This window comes from Pelophylax lessonae, assembly GCF_965119305.1.
Source record: "Pelophylax lessonae genome assembly, chromosome: 4".
NCBI lineage: Eukaryota > Metazoa > Chordata > Amphibia > Anura > Ranidae > Pelophylax > Pelophylax lessonae.
The window spans coordinates 135,262,990-135,284,143 of record NC_138771.1 but is presented as its reverse complement, the minus strand read 5'-3'; the positions used below and the strand labels follow the sequence as shown (position 1 = coordinate 135,284,143).

At 41.8% G+C, this 21,154-nt stretch overlaps 1 protein-coding gene across 5 annotated transcripts in view; it reads left to right on the top strand.

Annotated features, from left to right (window-relative positions):
* The window catches only part of VPS13C (vacuolar protein sorting 13 homolog C), a 555,353-nt gene that overhangs the window by 233,306 nt on the left and 300,893 nt on the right, over positions 1-21,154 (top strand). For all 5 annotated transcript variants that reach the window (XM_082257056.1, XM_082257055.1, XM_082257057.1 and 2 more), the window contains 5 exons: positions 3,780-3,839; positions 7,003-7,153; positions 11,595-11,711; positions 12,717-12,820; positions 13,248-13,415. In XM_082257056.1, the coding sequence (XP_082113182.1) occupies positions 3,780-3,839; positions 7,003-7,153; positions 11,595-11,711; positions 12,717-12,820; positions 13,248-13,415 (600 nt within the window). The remainder of the gene's footprint in view (positions 1-3,779; positions 3,840-7,002; positions 7,154-11,594; positions 11,712-12,716; positions 12,821-13,247; positions 13,416-21,154) is intronic.

Sequence of the window (21,154 nt, the reverse complement as noted above, 5' to 3'; positions counted from 1 at the left end):
GAGCCTGAACAAGCTGACCGGCGGATGCTGACGGATCGCCTCACGTGGCCGAATCGGGCAAAAAATGTAGGCCTCGTATCCCCCCCCCAGGGGGTTGGACATAATGACTACCTGGCACCGCCCTTGAACCGGGGGGCACCATGGGGGTACTCTGCCTGCACGTCTGCGTCTTGGTGGGCCTCCTCTTCCCCTTTATAGGGGGTTATGTCCTTTAGGGGGGGGGGTGACCCTTAGGTCTAATAGGGGTCCTTTTGTGGAACTTTAGCCAGCGTCTCCTTGCGGGACTGTGGTCGGCGACCTCCCCTGCTTGTTATGTTCTCAGGGTGAGCTTAGCATACAGCGACTCTACTGGGTCTGCATCCACTCATTTTGGGTGCTCTACGGTGAGGATGATTCCTCTTTTTTACTGCACATGCGAGTGCAAGGGTGCTGGTGGATGCTCTCATTGTATCGGCGCAGAAAACTTTTAACATGGGGGCGTCGGTCCCCTCGGGGCCTACAGATCCCCTAAAGCGGCAAAGGTACCCCCTTTTATCGTTCAATTTACACCTATCTTCAGATCAGTTAAGGGATCTACGAGAGGCGAGACCAGATCTGCTGTCGCAAAGGGTGATTGTGCCGGTACCCTCTCATGAACCCTTTCAAGGGTTTTATTCAAACCTGTTAACTGTTCCCAGGAAAGAAGGAAAAGTGTGTCCAATTCTGGACCTCAAGGCTCTTAATCACTTTGTGCGGGTACAGGGGTTTTGAATGGAGTCCATTTGCACAGTAGTGGTGTCCCTACACCAAGGGGACTTTTTGGCCTCTATCGATATCAAGGACACATATCTGCACATCCCTATTTTACGCTGGACACCAGTGTTTTCTTTGCTTAGCGGTAGGAGAGGAACATTATCAATTTGTGGCGTTACGCTTTGGTCTCGCCTCTGCCCCCAGGGTCTTCACCAATGTGTTGACTGTGGTACTAGGCTACAATCTGCTCTTAAGGGCAGACTCCCACTCTGTTCTGGTGGGTGATCTGTCAATCACTGTACGGACTCTGCAAGAGTTCGGTTGGACCATCAATTTCAGAAAATCTTCTCTGGTCCCAACCTCCGAATTGGTTTATCTGGGACTGACTCTGGACTTCGGATTTGATTGCTGTTATCCAGCACTCCTTGCAGACCTGTATAAGAGCTCTAGGCCTGATGGTGTCTACCTTCGAGGCAGTTCTGTTTGCTCAGTTCCACACGAGACGTTTGCAAAGGGCAATTCTTGTCAAGTGGAACAAGGATCCAAAATACTTGGACAATCTGATTTGGTTGAGTCAAAACACGAGAAGTGCTCTTCTGTGGTGGCTCTGATCCTTGGCCCTCAGAGCAAGTCCTTCCTTCCATTGTATTGGATCGTGGTAACCATGAATGCCAGCCTGTCCGGCTGGGGAGGAGTACTTGGAAAGCTTTGTGTCCAGGGGACCTGGACTCTGGAAGAGTCCAGACTCCTGATCAATATTCTGGAGCTCAGAGCGATAAAGCTTTGCTTGAGTCACTGAACAAGTCGCCTACAGGGTTGTCCAGTTCAGATTCAATCAGACAATGCCACGTCTGTGGCTTATGTCAATCCGTGAGTTGGCCGAGATCCTAAAGTGGGCAGAAAATTTTGTTACAGACCTCTCTGCCATGTATATTCCCAGAGTGGAGAACTGGCAGGCGGATTACCTGACTCGTCAGGTGTTGGATCAGGGGTAATGGTCCCTACACCAAGAGTGTTTCATCTACTCTGTGTCCAGTGGGAGACACCTGTTGTAGATCTGTTAGCCTCTTGACTCAACAAGAAGGTACAGAGGTTTGTAGCCAGGTCTCGGGATCCTCTGACTGACGCCACAGACGCACTGGTGGCTCCTTGGGGTCAGTATCGGCTGTATCTATGCCTTTCCTCCACTGAAACTTCTGCCGAGGCTTCTGCGCAGAATAGAGGTGGAAGGGGTTCTGGTCATTCTGGTGGCCCCAGACTGGCCTTGCTGGTCCTGGTATGCAGATCTGGTAAGGTCGGTCGCCAATGCTCCTTGGAGATTTCCTCTCAGGTCAGATCTGCTGTCTCAAGGGCCGATCTTCCATCCTCCTTTACAGTCGCTGGCTTTATCGGCATGGCTGTTGAAAACCAGGTATTAAAGGAGAGGGGTCTTTCTGGCTCAGTTATTCCTACACTGTTGAAGGCTAGAAAATCTACCTCCCCGAAGATTTATCATTGTACGTGGAAATCCTACATCTCATGGTGTGAATCGCTTAAGGTGCATCCACGCTCCTTTTCAGTGGCCAGGATTTTGGCTTTTCTCCAAAGAGGAATTGAACAGTGGTTGGCCTTGGGTACTATTAAAGGCCAGGTGTCAGCTTTGGCTGTGTTTTTCCAACGCCCTTTAGCTACGCATTCCTTGATTCGCACTTTTATTCAAGGAGTTCGCCATATTGCTCCTCCGATACGGTCCCCGTTAGCTCCTTGGGACCTTAATTTTGTACTGTCTGTTATTCAAAAACCTCTCTTTGAAAACATCAGGGAGATTCCTCTGCTTACACTGTCACAGAAGGTAGCCTTCTTGGTGGCTATTACCTCTGCTCGCAGAGTGTCTGAATTGGCGCCACTATCCTGCCGTTCTCCTTATCTGGTGGTCCACAAACATAGAGGTACTTCGATCAAATCAGTTGTTTCTTCCTAAGGTGGTTTCTGATTTCAATTTGAATGAAGACATTGTGCTTCCTTCCCTCTGTCCTAAGCCCAAGCATCCCAAGGAAATTGCCTTGCATTCTTTTAAAGTGGTTCGAGCAATTAGGATTAGGCGGTTACTGAGTCTTTCAGGAAATCAGACTCTTTGTCCTCTCAGAAGGACCTCGGAAGGGTTTGGCTGCATCTGCTGTGACCATATCCAGATGGATCAGGCAGCCGGTGGTACGGGCTTATTCAATTAAGGTTCAGGTTCCACCTTTCCCTGTTAAGGAGCATTCTACTAGGGCGCCGAGTGCCTCTTGGGCTTTTCGCCTTTAGGCGTCAGCAACACAAGTTTGCAAGGTGGCAGCTTGGTCGTCTGTGCACACGTTCACAAAATTCTACAAAGTAGATGTATTGGCATCCTCAGATGCTTCTTTTGGCTGCAAAGTTTTGCAGGCTGCTGTTTTAAAAGAAAATGTTTTTCTTTCTTTGAAGGGATATGTTGTATGTTGTTTCTTAGGTGAGCTCCAGTTGTTCCTGTTTGAGCTCAATGTTACCTGGTTGGCTAAGTTTAGCCTATAGGAATTATGTTCTTTTCTGCGTTGTTTTCCCACCCCTCATGCAAATACTGCTTTAGGATGTCCCAATGGTTAAGAAGAATATGGAGCTGTGTCTGTCAATGAACTATAGAGAAAACTGGATCTTTGACTTACTGTAAAATCCTTTTCTCTGAAGTTCATTGACCGATGCAGCACCTGCCCCTCTATTTCTCAGTGGGTTGGGTTTTTTTTACTTCTGACACTGCTTGCAACAAAACTGAATCCTATAGCAGAGTGAGTGGGTGTATGCCCTCAGAGACTGCCCCATAGGCGTGGTAAAGTTTTTTCCTGCCTAGTGTCCTACTCCTCTAGGGTTCAGCATAACCCAATGGTTAAGAAGAATATGGTGCTGCGTCCATCAATGAACTTCAGAGAAAAGGATTTTACGGTAAGTCAAAAATCCAGTTTTCCGTCATTTTTTTTTTATTATTATTTTGTATGCACATAGCAAGGGTAACCTTCTTTTTTATTTTTTTTCTTTATTTTTATTTTTCCCAGGCTGACAAAAGTGGTCCAGATTTTCAAACTACTTTTGAGAACACTGAACAGACCCTAAAGGTACAAAACTGTGAAATACACACAATTCTGTTTTAATCTTGATTTCTTTCTTGTTCATGGAGATACACAGGAATTTTAAACCTTTGGGTTAAATATGGCTCTTGCAAGCAGGAACAGCAGCAGTGAGGTGCTTCATCTATGCCTTATGGTGGGAAAGAGAGCTTGTGCTCAACACTAGAACATGATGTCAGTGCTCAGTTCCAGTGTTAACTCCACTGTGGCAGAAACTGTCGGGAATAAGGAATACATAAAGGCAACCTGTAACCAATCCAAATGAGGTAGGCCCTTCAGAAAAAAAAGTATTTGGATATAGAGCGAGTGCTAAAGCATTGCCAGCCTGGACTTGGAAAGCACTCTGAAGCTTACTTTTATCAGGATGAAGTCTGGAAATTGCCAGGTGGAACACAGTGTCCAAGGCTCACTTCCAGGATTATCCCTGCAATGCCCAATCGAGCGGGCTATGGACACAATACACCAATAGATGACTGTGATTTATAGCTGCAGTCCAGGAGTCAACGCTCCAACTGCAATGTAGACAAGAGTCTTGTTTGGAGAGAAAAAAATCAAAGAAGAAAATTTGGGTTAGTTTTAACAGTGCTTAGCTGAATAAAAGCCATCCATTCTACTAGGACACTAGCAAAAAATGAAGGCATGCTGGTATTAGGAAGGGTGATCCTGGGCAGGCCCACAGGTTTTTGTTTGCCAGTTTCCAATCCTCCTGTAGGCAATACTATAACCTGAAGGTTAAAGTGGAATTCCAGCTTTAACCTAACAAGCCTTAAGAATACCCCTCCCCACTCCTAACACCTATGTTGACTAAAAAAAAAAAAGAAAAAGAGTTGTTCTTTGTTTTTGTCATAAATTTTGTAAATAAGTAATTGTTCTCCTTTACTGCTGTACACTTATAAGGCGGCACTGATGGGCACTGGTAGGCTGCACTGATGAGGTGGCACTGAAGGGCACAGGTTAGATGGCACTGATAAAGGGAGGCACTAATAAGCCACACTGATAGGTGGCACTGATGGGCAGCACAGATGAGCAGGCACTGACTGGCATCACTGATTGGTGTCACTGATGACCATTGATTGTTGTCACTGTGGTAAAGTAGAACTATAGGCAAAACTTTTTTTTTCATTTTAGATAAGAGTAGGAGAAAGTTATAACCCCTGCCGGATCTTTTTTTCGCCATCTGTGTCCCATTGCGGAGATTTCGCTTCATTTCCTGTACCATAGCCAAATGGGAAGTGAAAGGAAATCCCTGCAAATTAAGGTAATTCCTTGGGGACCCCTAGGTCACTAGAACTAGTGTCCCCATTGGAAGATTTCCATACTATTACTTTTTTTGCGGACAACCCAAAATTTGGGATTTGCTTCTTACTTTCATTTTTAATAATAATAGTAAATAGGACCAATAAAGAGGGGGAATCTCCTTAACGGGGGCACAGACAGCAATAAAAACGGACACATGTTCTAACCCCTCTCCACTCTATCCAAAGCTAAAAACAAAGTTTTGCCTTTAGTTATACTTTAAATCTCAATTCACAAAGATGCATAACTTTCTTAAGGCTAGAGCTACATAGTGGTTTTAATATCCTGCCATCAGGAGCATTAACTTATGCTGGAAGTATTTTGAATAAGCTAAAACTACACAGAAGATTTTTAGTATTCTAATCCTGCTATTAAATTTGCTAGCAATTGAGGTGTAGCAATCAAGCAAATTGTTCCCTATGGAACAGACTACACAAACCGCATGCAGCATCATCTTGTACTGATCAGTTATACATTAATGGAGCATTGTGTCAACATGTGATATTTATCGCTACTGCGTGCTTTTGGTATACCCTGCTGCATAGGAAGCCATTTGTTTAGTGTTTATTGACTAAACCTAGTAATTAAATTGCTATCGATTTTAGTAAGAGAATTGAGCTGTTAAGAATCTCCGTGGTAGCTGTGTAGTCTGTTCAGGTGACTGCTAGCAGAATCCGCTGTCAGAATACACTGATCAGTTTAACAATAAAATTCTGTTGAATAGTAAATACCACACATAAATAGAAATTTGCCCGGTTCCTGCTGAATCTGACAAATTTCGATCCATCTGTGGCCAGCTTTAGTATGAGGAAATGGCCAGTGCAGCCCTGACCATTCTTAAACTTCCCATACACTATTTTTTTCCCCAGATGTTTACTGTACAATGCAGATGAATGAATCTCTATCTGTTTCCATTGTATTTTGACAGCTGGTACCAGTGGCTGTCAGAATACCTGAACAGCAGCTGAATCTGATTGATTTCCTACTAAACTAAATAATTAGGGTAGTAGCACAACATATGTTTTAGAATCTGTATGCAACCACTGTTCAGTCCAACATTTTCTGCCTGTCTCCTTCCATTTTTCACTGAAAGGATGTCAAGTGGGTGGGTGCCAACAGGACCATGTAGTAAAATTTGCATAGTGCATGAAAAAAAATTAAATGTAAAATTACAAGTATTAGCAGACAGGTAATCACTAACTTCAGTGAAGTGAAAACTGGAAGTTTTAATCGCCATCTATGAGGATGGCAAAAAAAAATAAATAAAATAACTCCTCTATCTTAAGCTGCCCAGTAGATGACTTTTTTTTTTTTTTTGATCAGCAAGCTGGATGATCAAAAATAGAATGAACAGATTCCGCTATCCACTCAAGCGAGGTGGATAGAGTAATATTTCCCTTTGGAACTTCTGCAGTCAGAAAACGTTGATCAATGGCTGCAGCCACTGATCAAGAAACGTTTTTCAACATTTCCGTTTGACAGATGTCGATCTACCGATTAACTTCTTTTGAACAGGCACAGACATACGTGGATTAAAATTCACCGGGTCCCTCCTGGACATTCTTAATTTTGATCCTTCTTGGCCAGCTTAAGTTAACCCATCCTTATGTCTGTAATATAGCTAGTAATGGGAATGTTTAGCAGAGCTGGCTTTTATCTCCTAATCCTGCCTTATGTAAATTTCCTAGTTCTCTGGATGTCACGACTTCTTTCTATATTGAGGCTTTAATAGGTGATTTGTGAAAGGCATTCACTGATTTAATTTTCCGCAGGGGACATGTAGTCATGAATTATACTTTGCGTGGAGTGCTGGTTTCTAGAAAGATGCACATAAACCTGTCTCTGTTTCCAACAGGTGGCCTTTTCATCTATGGAGCTCCTGCTGCACTCTCAGGCACTGCTGTCTGCTATCAGCTTCATAACAGAAGCCATTCCAAGCATCCCTGATAAGGCAGAACCAGCCTCTGCACAGAAGCAACAGAACAAAGACACTTTTGTCAAGAAAGGTAAAACCCAAGACAAATATTGGTTCATTGTGGAAACCAGGTCTGATGTGGCGTAAACCTTATCGCTCTTCCTCCTACTGCTGAATGTGAAACAACATTGTGTAGTCAGTGTGGGAGCTGATCTGTTTAACTCCTCCTTTAGTGACATGGGCCATTTTATCATGGAACATTCATCTTTCAAACCACGTTTTTTTTTCCTTTTATTGTCATGGACTTTTATGTTTTACAAATTTTAATATTTAACAGTGTAACATTTAACATTTATGTAAAGATTCCTAATGGTAGGAACATGGGACAGGATTCAGAAGTCTGGGTAAAGTATTATACAGCGCAAAAGACAATTTGCAGGAGTTTAGGGTATATAGCATTGCATTAATATTGCAGTGGACCAGAGCATGTAATATACTGCACAGCATGCACAACACAGTAGCCCATTCTGTGTAATGTGAATTCCTTTTCAACAGTGTAACATTTAACATTTATGTAAAGATTCCTAATGGTAGGAACATGGGACAGGATTCAGAAGTCTGGGTAAAGTATTATACAGCGCAAAAGACAATTTGCAGGAGTTTAGGGTATATAGCATTGCATTAATATTGCAGTGGACCAGAGCATGTAATATACTGCACATCATGCACAACACAGTAGCCCATTCTGTGTAATGTGCATAGAACCCAAAGGCCAGGAGTATGTAGAGTACATCAGTTCTTGGTATCTAACTTACAGCACATTTTACAAAATGCATCAGTCTGGAGTATATAAAATATAGTTTGGCATACAGAAACCAGTGGTTTGGAATATACATCGTCCAGCATGGCATACAGATTACATTGGTCAGGAGTATGTTATACACAGCACACCAAGAACAGCACCCTGAAGTATTAAATGTGGGGCACAACCTAAAGAATGCAGCTGTCCCAAGCTTGTCACATACAGAACAGCATACAGACTCGGAGTGCATCTATAGAGTGCAGTAGTCCAGAGTCTGTATTATACAGCACGACTTGGAGAATGTAGCAGACAGGTGTGCTGTGTGTGTAAAATGCAAAACAGCACACGTTGATTTAGTGATCTGCCACACAGCATCATGGTACAGATAAAATAATTGTGTAGTGTGACATGTAAAACTTAGATGTGACCAGAAGTATGCAATGTACAGCTCAGTGTATAGAGTGCAGTAGTCCAGACTATATAATATACAACACTGTGCCAAGTTCAGCAGTCCTGTATATGGAACATACAGCACAGTGTACACAATGTAGTCCCCCATTTCATGTGCAAAAAGTCTTAGTGCCCGCTTTAATTCATTATGATCAGGTCGAAGATGGTGTCAATGGCTACTTCATGCAAAGACTAGACTCTCCTCTGGCTTCACTTCTGGCTCTTCAGCACTGCTGTGTTGAAGACTAACACCTTTTTTTTGCCAGCACCTTTTGTTAATCGTTCATAAGGGAACGCTGGGTAGAAAGAATTTTGCCACCTTATACAGGAGAATTGGACACTGGCAATAAAAAAAGACTGTTAGCTTAACACAGGGCTCGACAAACCCCGGGCGCCAGGTCACATTAGCGACCTGGCGCCTAGGGTGCCCTGCAGGAGGTGTCCTGTCCCTTTTGCGCCCCCACCTCCTCCCCGAGTGCACGGACTTCCGCGCCGTCCGAAAATTGAGGCCCCGGCTTTTCGGCCTTCTGTGAGATGAGAGAGGCTTCCAATGGGGAACTGGCGCCCTCTTGTGGTGGCCGGGAGTAATGACTTTCCACTGCCTGTTCTCAATGCATTCTCATCTCCTTCCCAAGAGGAAATGAGAGGGAAGTTTTTGCAGGCTTCATCTCCCTGTCCACTTACCTTTGCTTAAAGGAGAGTGGACAGGGAGAGTGGTTATTTTTATTAATTTATTTTTTAAATTAAAAAAAAAAAAAAAATAATTATAATTGTTTTCTTTTTTTTTAATTATTAAAAAAAAGTAAAAAAAACATTTTTTTTTTTCAATTATTATTATTATTAAAAAAAATTATTTATTTATATATATATAATAATACTTTTTTTTTTTTTTTTCCTCATCGCCATGCCACAGCCGAAGGCCCCTTTCACACAGGCTGTCTGATCAGGTCCGCCTGTCAGTTTTTCAGGCAGACCTGATCGGACCCTTCATTCTCCTCTATGGAGCAGTAATCTGCCGCCATCTGATCCTGTCCGCCAAAAACAGACGGGTGGTGGTTCTATTTTCTATCCATCCCGTGGATTGGATCAGATGGCATCGGATGGAAAGAGACAGACAGTCAGTTTCCATCCAATTGCGCTATAGAGGAGAGTGGGGTTCTAGTCGTATTTATGTGTAAATTTAGTATCCGTTTTATTAAATAAAGCTTGGTTGTTAGTTAAAAAAAAAAAAAAACTGGCTCCTAACTTTTTTAGCTGGCTCCTAGATTTCAGCCAAATTTGTCAAGCCCTGGCTTAACATCTCCAACTCCAGTCTTGCTTACATTTTTTTGCTAGAATCCTAGCAGAATCAACTTTTTTTCTCCCCAGAGAAAAGAAAACCATTTTTTCCTTTTTATCGAGACATTTGTTCTTTATTGAATATTCTTTGTTAATTGCAATGTCAAGAGGGCTACGTTTGCAGTTTTCCAGATCAACTGACTATTGGTACTGCCTTGCAGGTCAATCCTGCAAAAGATGACGAGTTGACCCATAAAGAGTTGGTGCAAGGATTTTTCTCTACTCAGGCGAAGGTGTATTTTAACCCCCTCTGCCCCGCAAGCAGCCTTAATCCTTCTGGATATGTCCCCGACCACTGTGATCTATTTATGTTTTATTTTTATTTTTTGTAGATTACAACAGGCATACACACACACTTAAACAAGCAAAAAATTGGGGGAGCAAACCCTGAACATGTATATCTAAAGCCAGTGCAGCTATGGACCAAGCAACATGTATATTAAAAAAGAATAGCGCACACATGCAAAAGAAATGACTATCAAATATGGAGACAATCCATAAATAAAAATGGGGATTTAGTCCCACCATATGGCCATATCGTGGTCAAGCCCACCACTGCGTCAAAGTACCCCATTATCAGTGGGTCCTACACACACACTTCAGATCACCCCGATTCCGGCACCTTCACTCCAATACCTGCACCTTCACTCCTCAGATCACCCCAATACCTGCACCTTCACCCCTCAGGTCACCCCAATACCTGCACCCTTGCCCTCAGATCATCCTGAAACCTGCATTTTACCCCTCAGATCACCCCAATTCCTGCACCATCACACCTCACATCACCTCAATTCCTGCACCTCAATTCAAACATTCCCAAAAACACACTCATAAACCTTGTGGACAGCCTTCCCAGAAGATTTGAAACTGTTATAGCTGCATAGGGTGGGTCAACTCAATACTGAACACTACAGACTAATGGTGTGAATACACGATTAGAATATCGCCCGATCATTCGACCACCGACTTTTGAATAAGTATTTGTTGGTCGAAAACGTTGCCAACATACACGGTCCGAATATGGCCCAACCGTTGCCCGCCGACCATCGAAACAGTGTTCGTCGGGAAAATATTTTCGGGCATGCGTGATGAGGTTATACAGTTTTAAACTGAACAACCTCAACACCAACGTATAGAATATCGTTCTTTCGCAAACGAGACGACAGAATTTTCCGTGTTTTTCAAACGGTATTTTTCGTTCACAATATTGATATCGCTCATTGATGGCTGGGCATTAACGAGTAGAATATCGGCTGATCGCTCGCTGAACGGAAATTTTCGGCCGATTTTCTTATCGCGTATTCCAGCCATAAAAGACTGGGATGCCATTAAAGTTCATGTGTGTGTAAAGGCAGGCGCCCCAATACTTTTGGTAATAAAGTGTAAGTCGCACCCACCTTGGAAAGTTGGTTACTTTCAGTGAAATGCATTTAAAGTAGATTAGATTTTTTTTTTTTTTTTTTTTTACTTCAGGATATACAGTTTATGTAAAAAAAATAATTTCTATGAAAGTACCATGCAGCATACAGGGGGAACTTCACAGTAATGAGCAATGTTTCTCTCAGGTATAATTGTAAAGACAAGAGAGCCTGATATCATCCTTTTTTTTTGTTCACAGAACTTTTCAGGTTGAGCATCCCTCATGTATCATACTGCTGCACCAAAATGATAGTTGATAGCATTCAATACTTTACTATGCGAGTCTTATGACAGAAATTTAATAACAAAAGTTACACAATTTATTTAGCAATTTTTCTGTAGACTTGCTTTATCTATTACTAATAGCAAATGGGCTAAAACCTTATCATAGATTATAGCAACATGTTGGGTGTGGAAGAGTTGTCTGTTGATTAGTTTGTTATATCAGCTACTTTGGAGTTGAACAAATGTTTATGACGCAGTTGGATCAAATTAATTTATACAATTTTTTTTTTTTCTTCAGCAACAAAGACCTCCAAAGATAAGGACTTGATAGCCTTCAAGGTGTTTGCAAAGTTGAATTCCTTTAGCATGAATGTGTGGGATGAGAACAGTCATATTGCTGAAATCAAGATACTGGGTATGTGTGCAAGAAGTCTGTGGGCAATACCGATTATATAGTAACATTTTGGCTGACTTATGTGGCTTACATAAAATAAAGATACCCATTACGTAGAACAGTTATCAGCTGAACTAGTTGCAGATCTAATTTGCCGATAATTGGACTTTGTACAGTTTATAGTCAGTTCTCCTGATCAATATATATTTAGCAAAAGATGGCAAATTTGGTCCCATTGTTGTTAAACCTGAATATGTTCAATTGGCTTAACATGTATTTTAGCAGGACAATCTTCTCTCTTTTTCAGGACAAAGGGCTCTTTCACACCTGGAACTTTGTTTTCAGCGATGGATCGATCTGCCGATCCCCCGCTGAGCAGAAGGATGACAGCTGTTCTCTGCGCTGTGTGCCGAGACACAGCTGTCAGGTCCCCATGCATCTCTATGGGGGAATCGGATGGGAACGGACCGTCTGTCCGTTCTCATCCGATCTGCTGGACGAATGGAAAATAGGGTTTACATCTGTCCAGATCTGACGGATCGGATGTCAGCGGACATGTCTCCGCTGACATCCGATGCCCCATAGAGATGCATGGGGTGACCGTTCAGATCTGCCTGTCTGTGTGAAAGGGGCCTGGGTCGTTGTCCTGGGTCGTTGTGACCCAATACATGTTTTGAATATAAGACCTCATTCAGACAAGCACTGACACACTGTTTTTAGGACCATGCACCCACTCCTGCATGCCTCTTAAATTTTGACATGTGGCTGTGTCCATGCAGCCACTGTATCTACATCCACGTCTGTAGGTTGCCTGCATGCAGCTCAAGGTGGATGCAGATGTGAAAACAAACACAGATGCCAGTGCCCATCTGAATGAGTCCTAAAACTTTCCAATCATTATCAAAGTGCATATATAAATAATCTGTTCTTTTAATTGTGAGTTTTTACTTTTTTTCTTAAACACTGAGATGTTGAATACAACTTGATAGTATGCTGTTTTTAATAGAACAAATCTTCTTTTTTCAGGACTTGACTCCTCCATTTTCTTGGAATCTAGCAAGATAGACATTTTTGCGAGGCTGAAAGATATTCTTGTCAATGATGTCAACCCACAAACCATCCATAAGAAGGTTATTTTTGCATGGGACCTTGTGCAGGATTATAGCCCTTTTTTACTTTATATATAGAGTAAGAAACTGATGCAGGCAAGCAAATAAAAGAAAAGTACTAGAGGACGCAACATGGAGCCCAGCCAGAGGCACACTGGGTCATAATTATTTTATTAGACCTTAACAGCTTTGTCATTAGATACATTGAAGATAGATTTAGGATCCAGAAGCCAAAAGCCTGTTGCAGGAGCCAAAGGCCATGTGTTCTAATTCAAAAGGAAGGTTTAAAGCTGTTAAAGGGCATGCTGTGATATTTTTTGGGCTTTTATACTACCTGGCTGCATGGATTAAGAAGACCTTGGTTAATAGAAGTGAGAAGGAATGCACTGTTACTACCCCAGTTTAAATACTGTATATGTGATCATAAGTTCTTTTGTTTTTGTGTTAGGCTGTTTGTATTATGGAAGAAGAGGTTTTCAACTTCAATTTGACACTATATCCTGATGCCACACAAGGAGAAGCCTATAAGGATGTGTCTAAAGTGGACGGAAATGTGTCCCTGCGAGTTGGTTGTATGAAGATTGTTTTTCTTAACAAGTTCCTTGTATCGCTTTTGGTAAGTAATGCTACTTATATATATAGTTTACAATGTTTGCTGATCAAATTTCAGTCCAAGATTTTAAAATCTTCTATCTAATTTTATTCACTTTAACTTTAACTTTTACTACACGCACATGTATACTTCTACCTTTACCATTCTTTGCTGACACACTGTCTGCTGGACCTGTGGGTCTAATTTTTTGTGTAAGCTCAAAAATTGCTGCCTTCTCTCCTTCATGTCACAGTGTTTTTGCAATGGGCAGCTCACACTTGAGCCTGCATCTTGGGAATAGGAGGGAAAGGTAACATACAGCCCCATACTCATAAGTTTTAAATCATGCTTCTACCTGGCACTCTATGTATGTCCCATAATGGAGTGCGTACAGGTGATTGACTTTACTGTAGTTTAGAGTTTTTCAAGCTGTGTTTAAGTCCCAGGGCATCGGTCAGCCACTGATTTTGCATAGATTTCAGTGGGATTGAACGAACTAGTATGCGAAAAGAAGATATGTATGTGGTTAGTGTTAGTACAAATTTGTTCTGTCAATATGGTTTCCCACATGCACTCCAATAGGCAATAGTAAAGCAATACCTACAGAGGCCCTAATTAGCTCCCTCTTTTAGGGCTGGTTCACACCACAAAAACTCTCCAGATCCGTTCCTGATGCATTTCCGCATGTACGTTTTTGATGCATTTCTGGATGCATTCCAGATTCTTTTTTTTTCTTCTTTTCTCCTGTTTTTATTTCACTGTACTGGGGTCCGGTGCGTTTTTGATGCGTTTTTGTTGCATCCCGGTGCATTTTTTGATACGTTTTACCGCGTTCCAGTGCAGGAAAAAATGCAGCATGTTCTACTTTTTTTTCTGGAACTGGAACACCCTGGAACTGACCACACTGGTGTGAACTATGCCATTGGAAACCCTTTTAACCTGCTTTCCATGTGCTTTAGATGCAGAAAAAACACACTGGACTTCATGTGGTGTGAACTGGCCCTGAGATTGTGTCATTTGTCTCTGTACAACTCCAATTTATTTAATTTTTATAATAAATTTAAAAACTTTTACATTTGTATAGGTCAGTGATGGCGAACTCTGGCACCCAGATGTTTTGGAACTACATTTCCCATCATGCTCATGCACTCTGCAGTGTAGTTGAGCATCATGGGAAATGTAGTTCTAAAACATCTGGGGTGCCAAGGTTGGCCATCACTGGTATAGGTCATGGTACATATATAGTTCTAGTGATGTAATTAGAACATCTGCCAATTAAATGCAGTTTATTATGCAGACCTAATGGAGAGCGCTCCATCATACGTTGCTTGCAAATTCTGTCAGTGAGCGGATCTCGGTGAACCTGGAAAAAAGGTATTTTCCAAACTGACCGTGGGTAGTGCGGCCTAACAGAAAAGCACATTTATGTTGAGTATCTCTGCAGTAACACCCACATAAGTTAATGACATTTAGCAGACATCATGTCTATCTAAACTAATACACACAGCTTTACCTAAATGTTAACATTATAAGAGTGTAAACCAGATGCTATGTGTTACATGTATTTACAGCCCAGATTACTCTGCACGAAAACCAGTCTTAGCATCACATCCATACTCCTTACTATTCCTGAATAGGTAGATAATCCAGCACACATTACTTAGTACAATAAGGAAAACAGCAAGTCATCTGTACTGAGAATAAACACTGCATTCACACATATCGAGAAACACAGCAACCTAAAATTCACTTGCTTGTTGCTGTTCCTGGGATCCAAGTATGATTTAGTGTGCAGAGGGAGTAGGCACTGCAGTAGCTTTCTCATGCAGATTAAACTGGCTCTTTGGAGGTTTTGTGCATCACATAGGACCCAACAGCAGTGATTACAACCCCCTGAAGCCCAGGGGGCATGTCAGCGACAGCCTAACACAGTCATTGGGTCTCGTTGGAGACTAGGCATCTGCATACAGAAAATGTGCCAGCTGAAAAGCTTTTTATTAAAAATTTGAAGGCACACAGGGGGAAGGAGAGAAAATTACAGAGCAGCAACACTGTTTCTCTATCGTTCATTGACAGACGCAGCTCCCTATTCTTCTTGACCATTGAGTTATGCTGCCCCCTACAGGAGTAGGACACTAGGCAGGAAAAATCTTTACCACGCCTATGGGGCAGTCCCTGCAGGCATACACCCACTCACTCTGCTATAGGATTCAGTTTTTTTCTGCCTAGTTTAGAAGTAGGACCTGGTTCCCGGCTGGGACTTCGGTCTTAGCTTGTCTTTTTTATTTTAAAGGGAACCTTTGTTAAAAAAATTATTTTTTCTTTCGTCCACCGACGGACATAGCTGCTGCTTTAAATCATAGACACATGGGTAATAAGCCTCTCCCACTAGGAGTGACCAGGTAGAGCCAAAGGCTTTGACACGCCCGGGGGGGGCGGGGTCCCTGGGTTATTACCCCCTGACACATCCCATGAGGCATTGTAAAACTCTGACATTCACAGCCATGACTAGGCACGATGGGAATTGTAGTTCCTGAACAACTGGAGGGCCATAGTTTGAAGACCCCTGCCCTAAAGTGTAGGTCCATAGGCATCCTAATCAGGTGATGATCATTGAAAGTGCACTGTTGGAAGCAAGGGAAAAAAGGCAATCCTCACTCCTGTCAGGTACAGATGGATAACTGGTGCAATGAGCAGACACTCCTCTTAGCACAAAACGTTGCAGTATGTGGTACAGTAGAAGCAAGTCATATAGTCAGATGCACTGATGTCCAGACGCAGATCCGGGAAGGTACGTGTAATCAACTGAATCATGAGAAACAGGAGAGATCTCAGTATGGTGGGATGGATACCGGAGTCACCACCGCAGGCGAGTGACTGCCGTGTATTGCAGGATAAAGTTAAATCTGGCTGCGGGGTACTCGCGTGTCCTGGGGGGTGAGAGTCACCAGCGGAGAGTCAGTTCCTTGGGGCGATGCAGCTCGAGGCTTGTAGGGCAAATAGTTCGCAGGGAGAGAGATCAACACAAACCAGCATGTGGATACCAGGAAGTTACCATGCGTCACTGAGTTTCAAGTATCCATAAAGGGATCTCCAGGTATTCCGGACTCCTTAATGTAAATAGTCTCTGCACATTCTCCCCGTTACATATGCGTACCTGGTCAATTGGCATAAATTAGGCACTAATTGTGCACCCAACATTTTGTGGTATTGTAGGGGCTCCTCTATGTGCACAATTATTTAGTCTGAGCACTGTTCTGATATTGCCACTTACATGTGTTAAATCAATGGTAAATACAAGCGCAGATGTCTTCGGTGTGATTGTACAGTTGGTGTACAGCTGACTCCGCCAAAGTTACCTTCAACTTGGTATAGCCAGATCATTCTATATTTATTCCATGTGTTCCTGTGCATTACATTACTTTGTAACTTTGGTTGCAGGTATATGTTGGGGATAGGTGCTTTTTAGAGACAATGTTTTTTTTTTACCCTGTGTTTAGTCTGCTCTTTTAGTGTATTTTTGATGTGTGTTTAATTTTTCAGTTTTGCATTAATAAAGGAATTTTTGAGTATATACCGCGGTTGCCATGCCCCGTTCCTCCTCTATAGAACTCCTTTCTCTTTTGGGTCATTCCCTTTCCTTGTTACATGAGTCTGAAGGGGGACGCACCACCAATACCAAGTCGGTATCTCATACTATATTGGTGTGATATTACCCAGTAATTAGAGCGGGCAGGTACCTTTTTCTTCTTTTGTTGTTACTGCATGCTATGTAGACTTTCCCCATGTATAAAGTTTCTGCTGGGTGTAGTGGGCTCTATAAACAATAAGCAACTGAGTCGGAGGCTTGGAGGGTGAGCCAGAAACCTTCGGCAGGAGTCCATTCCTCATCATCCAGAGAATCCAATTCCCCTTGCCATGTAAAAAAACTGTTGATCTGTGTCTGAGCTCTAATGGCAGTCTGTAAAGCAGAGTATATGTCTCCTATTAACCCCCTTTTTGTACAGGATGTAGAAATATTCATGGATAAAACTGTAGAGGTATTATATTGCAGCTGTGAAACTGAAGTCTTGACTCTGTAGAGCATGGTGTCATTGCAGATATTGGAAGAAGTTATTGTTAGAAATTTGATAACGCTCTTTAAGAGTATTAAAAGGCAAAAGGACATCTTTATCGTACAACTGATGAAGAAAAGTAATAACAGCTCTTTTCCAGCCATCAAACCCTGTTAACTTGTTCAGCTCACAGAAGTTCAAATTATCCCATATGGCCATGTGTTTGGTGAACCCTTAATGCCATGTGATATATAGTACCTTCTCCCGCAATCTATGTATCAGCTGAAATGTAGAAAATTTTCATTTAGCATGAAAATTGTTAGCTTCCACTAGCTGGACCAGTGGAGTTTCTGAAAACTACAAACATAAGAACAGAATTTCCATGGCTGATGGCTGCTGTGCACGTTTTAAGCTGGATACACACCATACAATTTTCTTTAGATTTTTTCCTTTCGATTTACCAAAACCTTATAATACAAGGTCAAACCTAAACACTTTCAATTTGTATGCTATCAGGCAGGCACTTGCACTACATAGATGAAGGTAAATCTAAAGGAAATCTAACAAAAGTTGTATAGTGTGTATCCAGCCTTAGACCCAGAAGGAATGTTGTAATTAAAGAACACAGAACAGAAATAGGAATGCTTCAAATCGACTATATGCAAAGACACTGCAAAATGTATTTGCATGGGCATTACGTTTAAAAGGCAAAAAAAAAAAATATATGGCTTATGTCCAGTTAAAGTAGCTATAAAAAATAATAAAAAAAAACATTTAAAAAATCTAAAAATATAAGAACACTTTCGTCATTTAAAAGTTACAAAGAATATAAAAATAAAATGCAATTCAAGGCCGCAAACAGTGAAAACGAATGGCCGGTTTCAAAAGTGACTAGGGCAGACCCCCAAAGATTCTTCAAATACTGTACATTAACAGTAAAACGGTCAGGTCTAAACATGTAGACCCTTTCCTAGATCATTTAAAGTATGTTACTGGGGATATAAAGAAAGCAGATTTATAACATAACTTCAGCTCTGTGTATACAAAGGAAAATGGGGAAGTTCAAATCCCTTTTTTTTTTTTTCCAAAATAACTTTACGTTTTTCAATTTTACAAAAAGATAAGAGGACCGAACTTGAGTAAATAATTCCTTGTCTAAGAAACCTAGTACACATGTCAATGGATCATTGTGTAACAGACTGAAAAGCCTGATTACTGGTAACAATAATACTCTGCCAATAGCGTATTAACTTGGGGCATTTCCAGAGCATATGAAAAAGGTCTGCAGGAGAACCTTCACATCTAGGACATTCCGGACTCTTGTCTATGGCACCATTGATATACTTTAAGCGGTGTCCTTTTCGCTCTATGTATGACAAAAAGTTGAGATCAGCGTTGGTTCAGTGATATAGATACCAGAAGGACCTGTTTCAAAATAGCCTGCCAGGTTTTCCCATTCAATTAATCCATATCTTTAGCCCAGTCTGTCCTACCAGGGAGCTGTATGTTACCAAGGGAATTATTCAACAATAATCTATAAAGGAAAGAAATGAGACCCCTCCTGTCTGTAGTAGACGCTAACTGGTCCATAAGTGGAGTGGAAAATTAGCCCGCTTGGCTTGTGCTGAGAGGGCATGATGGAGCTGAAGAAACTGAGTATCCCCGAGCGGGTATACCAAATTCCTGCTGTAAATCTTAAAATTATTTCAGTTGATCATTAGTATATAGTTGGTGCAGTAATTGGATCCTGGAATGCCATCCTTCAAAGGCCTGTAACTTCTGCAGTTCTCCCAACCCCCCCCCCCCCTCCCAGATAGGTAAATGCTGCATAATCCAATCATATCTCATAATGCACCTCATCTCATTCCATATCTTGGATATAAGGATTAAGGTGGCGTAAAGGGAATCTTTCCAAAATCCCCCTGCCTCTAGTTGAGCTATCAGAGTATTTACATGAACTAGACAACAAAATACCCTGAATGAGGTCTCTCTATCATTTATAACTTCCCAACCTAAAAAGTGCTGCAGTTGAGCTGCTAGAAAAAAAAGTTTTACAGAGGAAACGGAAAGGCCCCTTTCATCTTTGGGTAATTTCAGGATAGGCAAGTAGATTCTAGGATTTTTACCTTTTCGAAATAAGACTCTAAAAAAGGAATCTATTTTTTAATCCATTGCAAATGAATATATACTGGCGAGTTATGCATGACATAGAGTAATTGTGGGGCCCAAATCATTTTAGTTAGGTCTGACCTACTATAAATAAAGTGAGCTTACTCCATGTCCTACTCTGAAGTTTAAGTTTATCCAATAAGGGTTTTCAATTAAATTGTAAAGAATCTTCCACCTTGGGATCTGACTAGCACAATGGGAAAGCAATACAAGCTGGGAGTCTAGTGGAAGAAGGACTGACTTATCCAAATGACTAGTCCAGAAAAGGACCCAAATATGTTGATAGTGGACATAAGGGTGGAGAGGGACAAAACTCTATCACTCATAAATAATGTGTCATCCGCATGAAGAGCTAATTTGTCCTCCCTATCTCCCCTTCGAAAGCCAACAATGGACTCTGATTGACGAATACGGTTCAATCACCAGTGCTAAGAGGAGAGGGTGGCATCCCTGGCGTGAGAAAATGGGACAGAGTGGGAACCATTATTCAGCATTGTAGCCAGGGGAGCAGAATATGACTACTTCACTCATCCTATAAAACTATCCCAAACCATATCCGTTCTAAACCTACCAAAGATAGGTCCATTCCACACTATCAAACACTTTAGCTGCGTCAAATGATATTATGGCCCTGTCACCTATATTGTCAGATGCCAACTGTTGATTAAGGAAGACCCGGCAGAAGTTTAATTGCTGTTGATCTGGTTAGCATAAACCTTGATTGATCAGGATGCACCAGTTTCTGCATGACCAAACTGAGTATATTAGCTAGAACTTTGGCTACCAACTTGACATCAGAATTTAAAAGGGAGATAGGACAGTAGGTTTCTGAGCATATAATATACTTTCCTGGTTACGGGAGAACAAAGAACTGCTATCAGTTCCGGTATCAAAATTTCCCTAAATGGTTTATATTTTTTAGGCAGTAGGCCATCCAAGCCTGATGCTTTATTAGTAGGGGCCTCACCCACCACCGCACTCAGTTCTTCAAGAGTAATGGGAGAGTTCAGAAGCTTCCTGTCCATCACCGTGAAAAATGGCAACTGAAGGGGGCTTAAAAATTGTCAGTTTTTGTCAAGGATACTGCACTTTACTGCAGTATAAGTTGCTGTAAAAAGATTGGAAGACCCCAGATATCTCAACAGGATCATGAGTATATATACCTGAAGTATTGGTAATAGAAGCAATGAGGTTGATTTTGAGAGCTGGCAATAGAAGCTAGCAGGTGCCCTGTATTTTCACAATACGCAAAATACTGGCATTGGTTAAAAAAATTGCTTAATTTCTGCCTTGTCATGCAAGTTTTGATGGGGCATGCTTCCAAGAATGGAGGGCCTGCGGGGAGGGAGCATACAAGTGTTGCTCTTCAGTTCTACAGACTTCATCAGCCAGGAAGCGCTCCCATTCCCTAGTAGATTTCTTGTACACACAAATCTCTATAATTAGCAACCCTCTTAAGTATGCCTTCATGGCCCCCAAATACAATAATAGATGAGGCAGATGACTTGTTATTGTGAAAAATTCTGCAAGCAACCCATT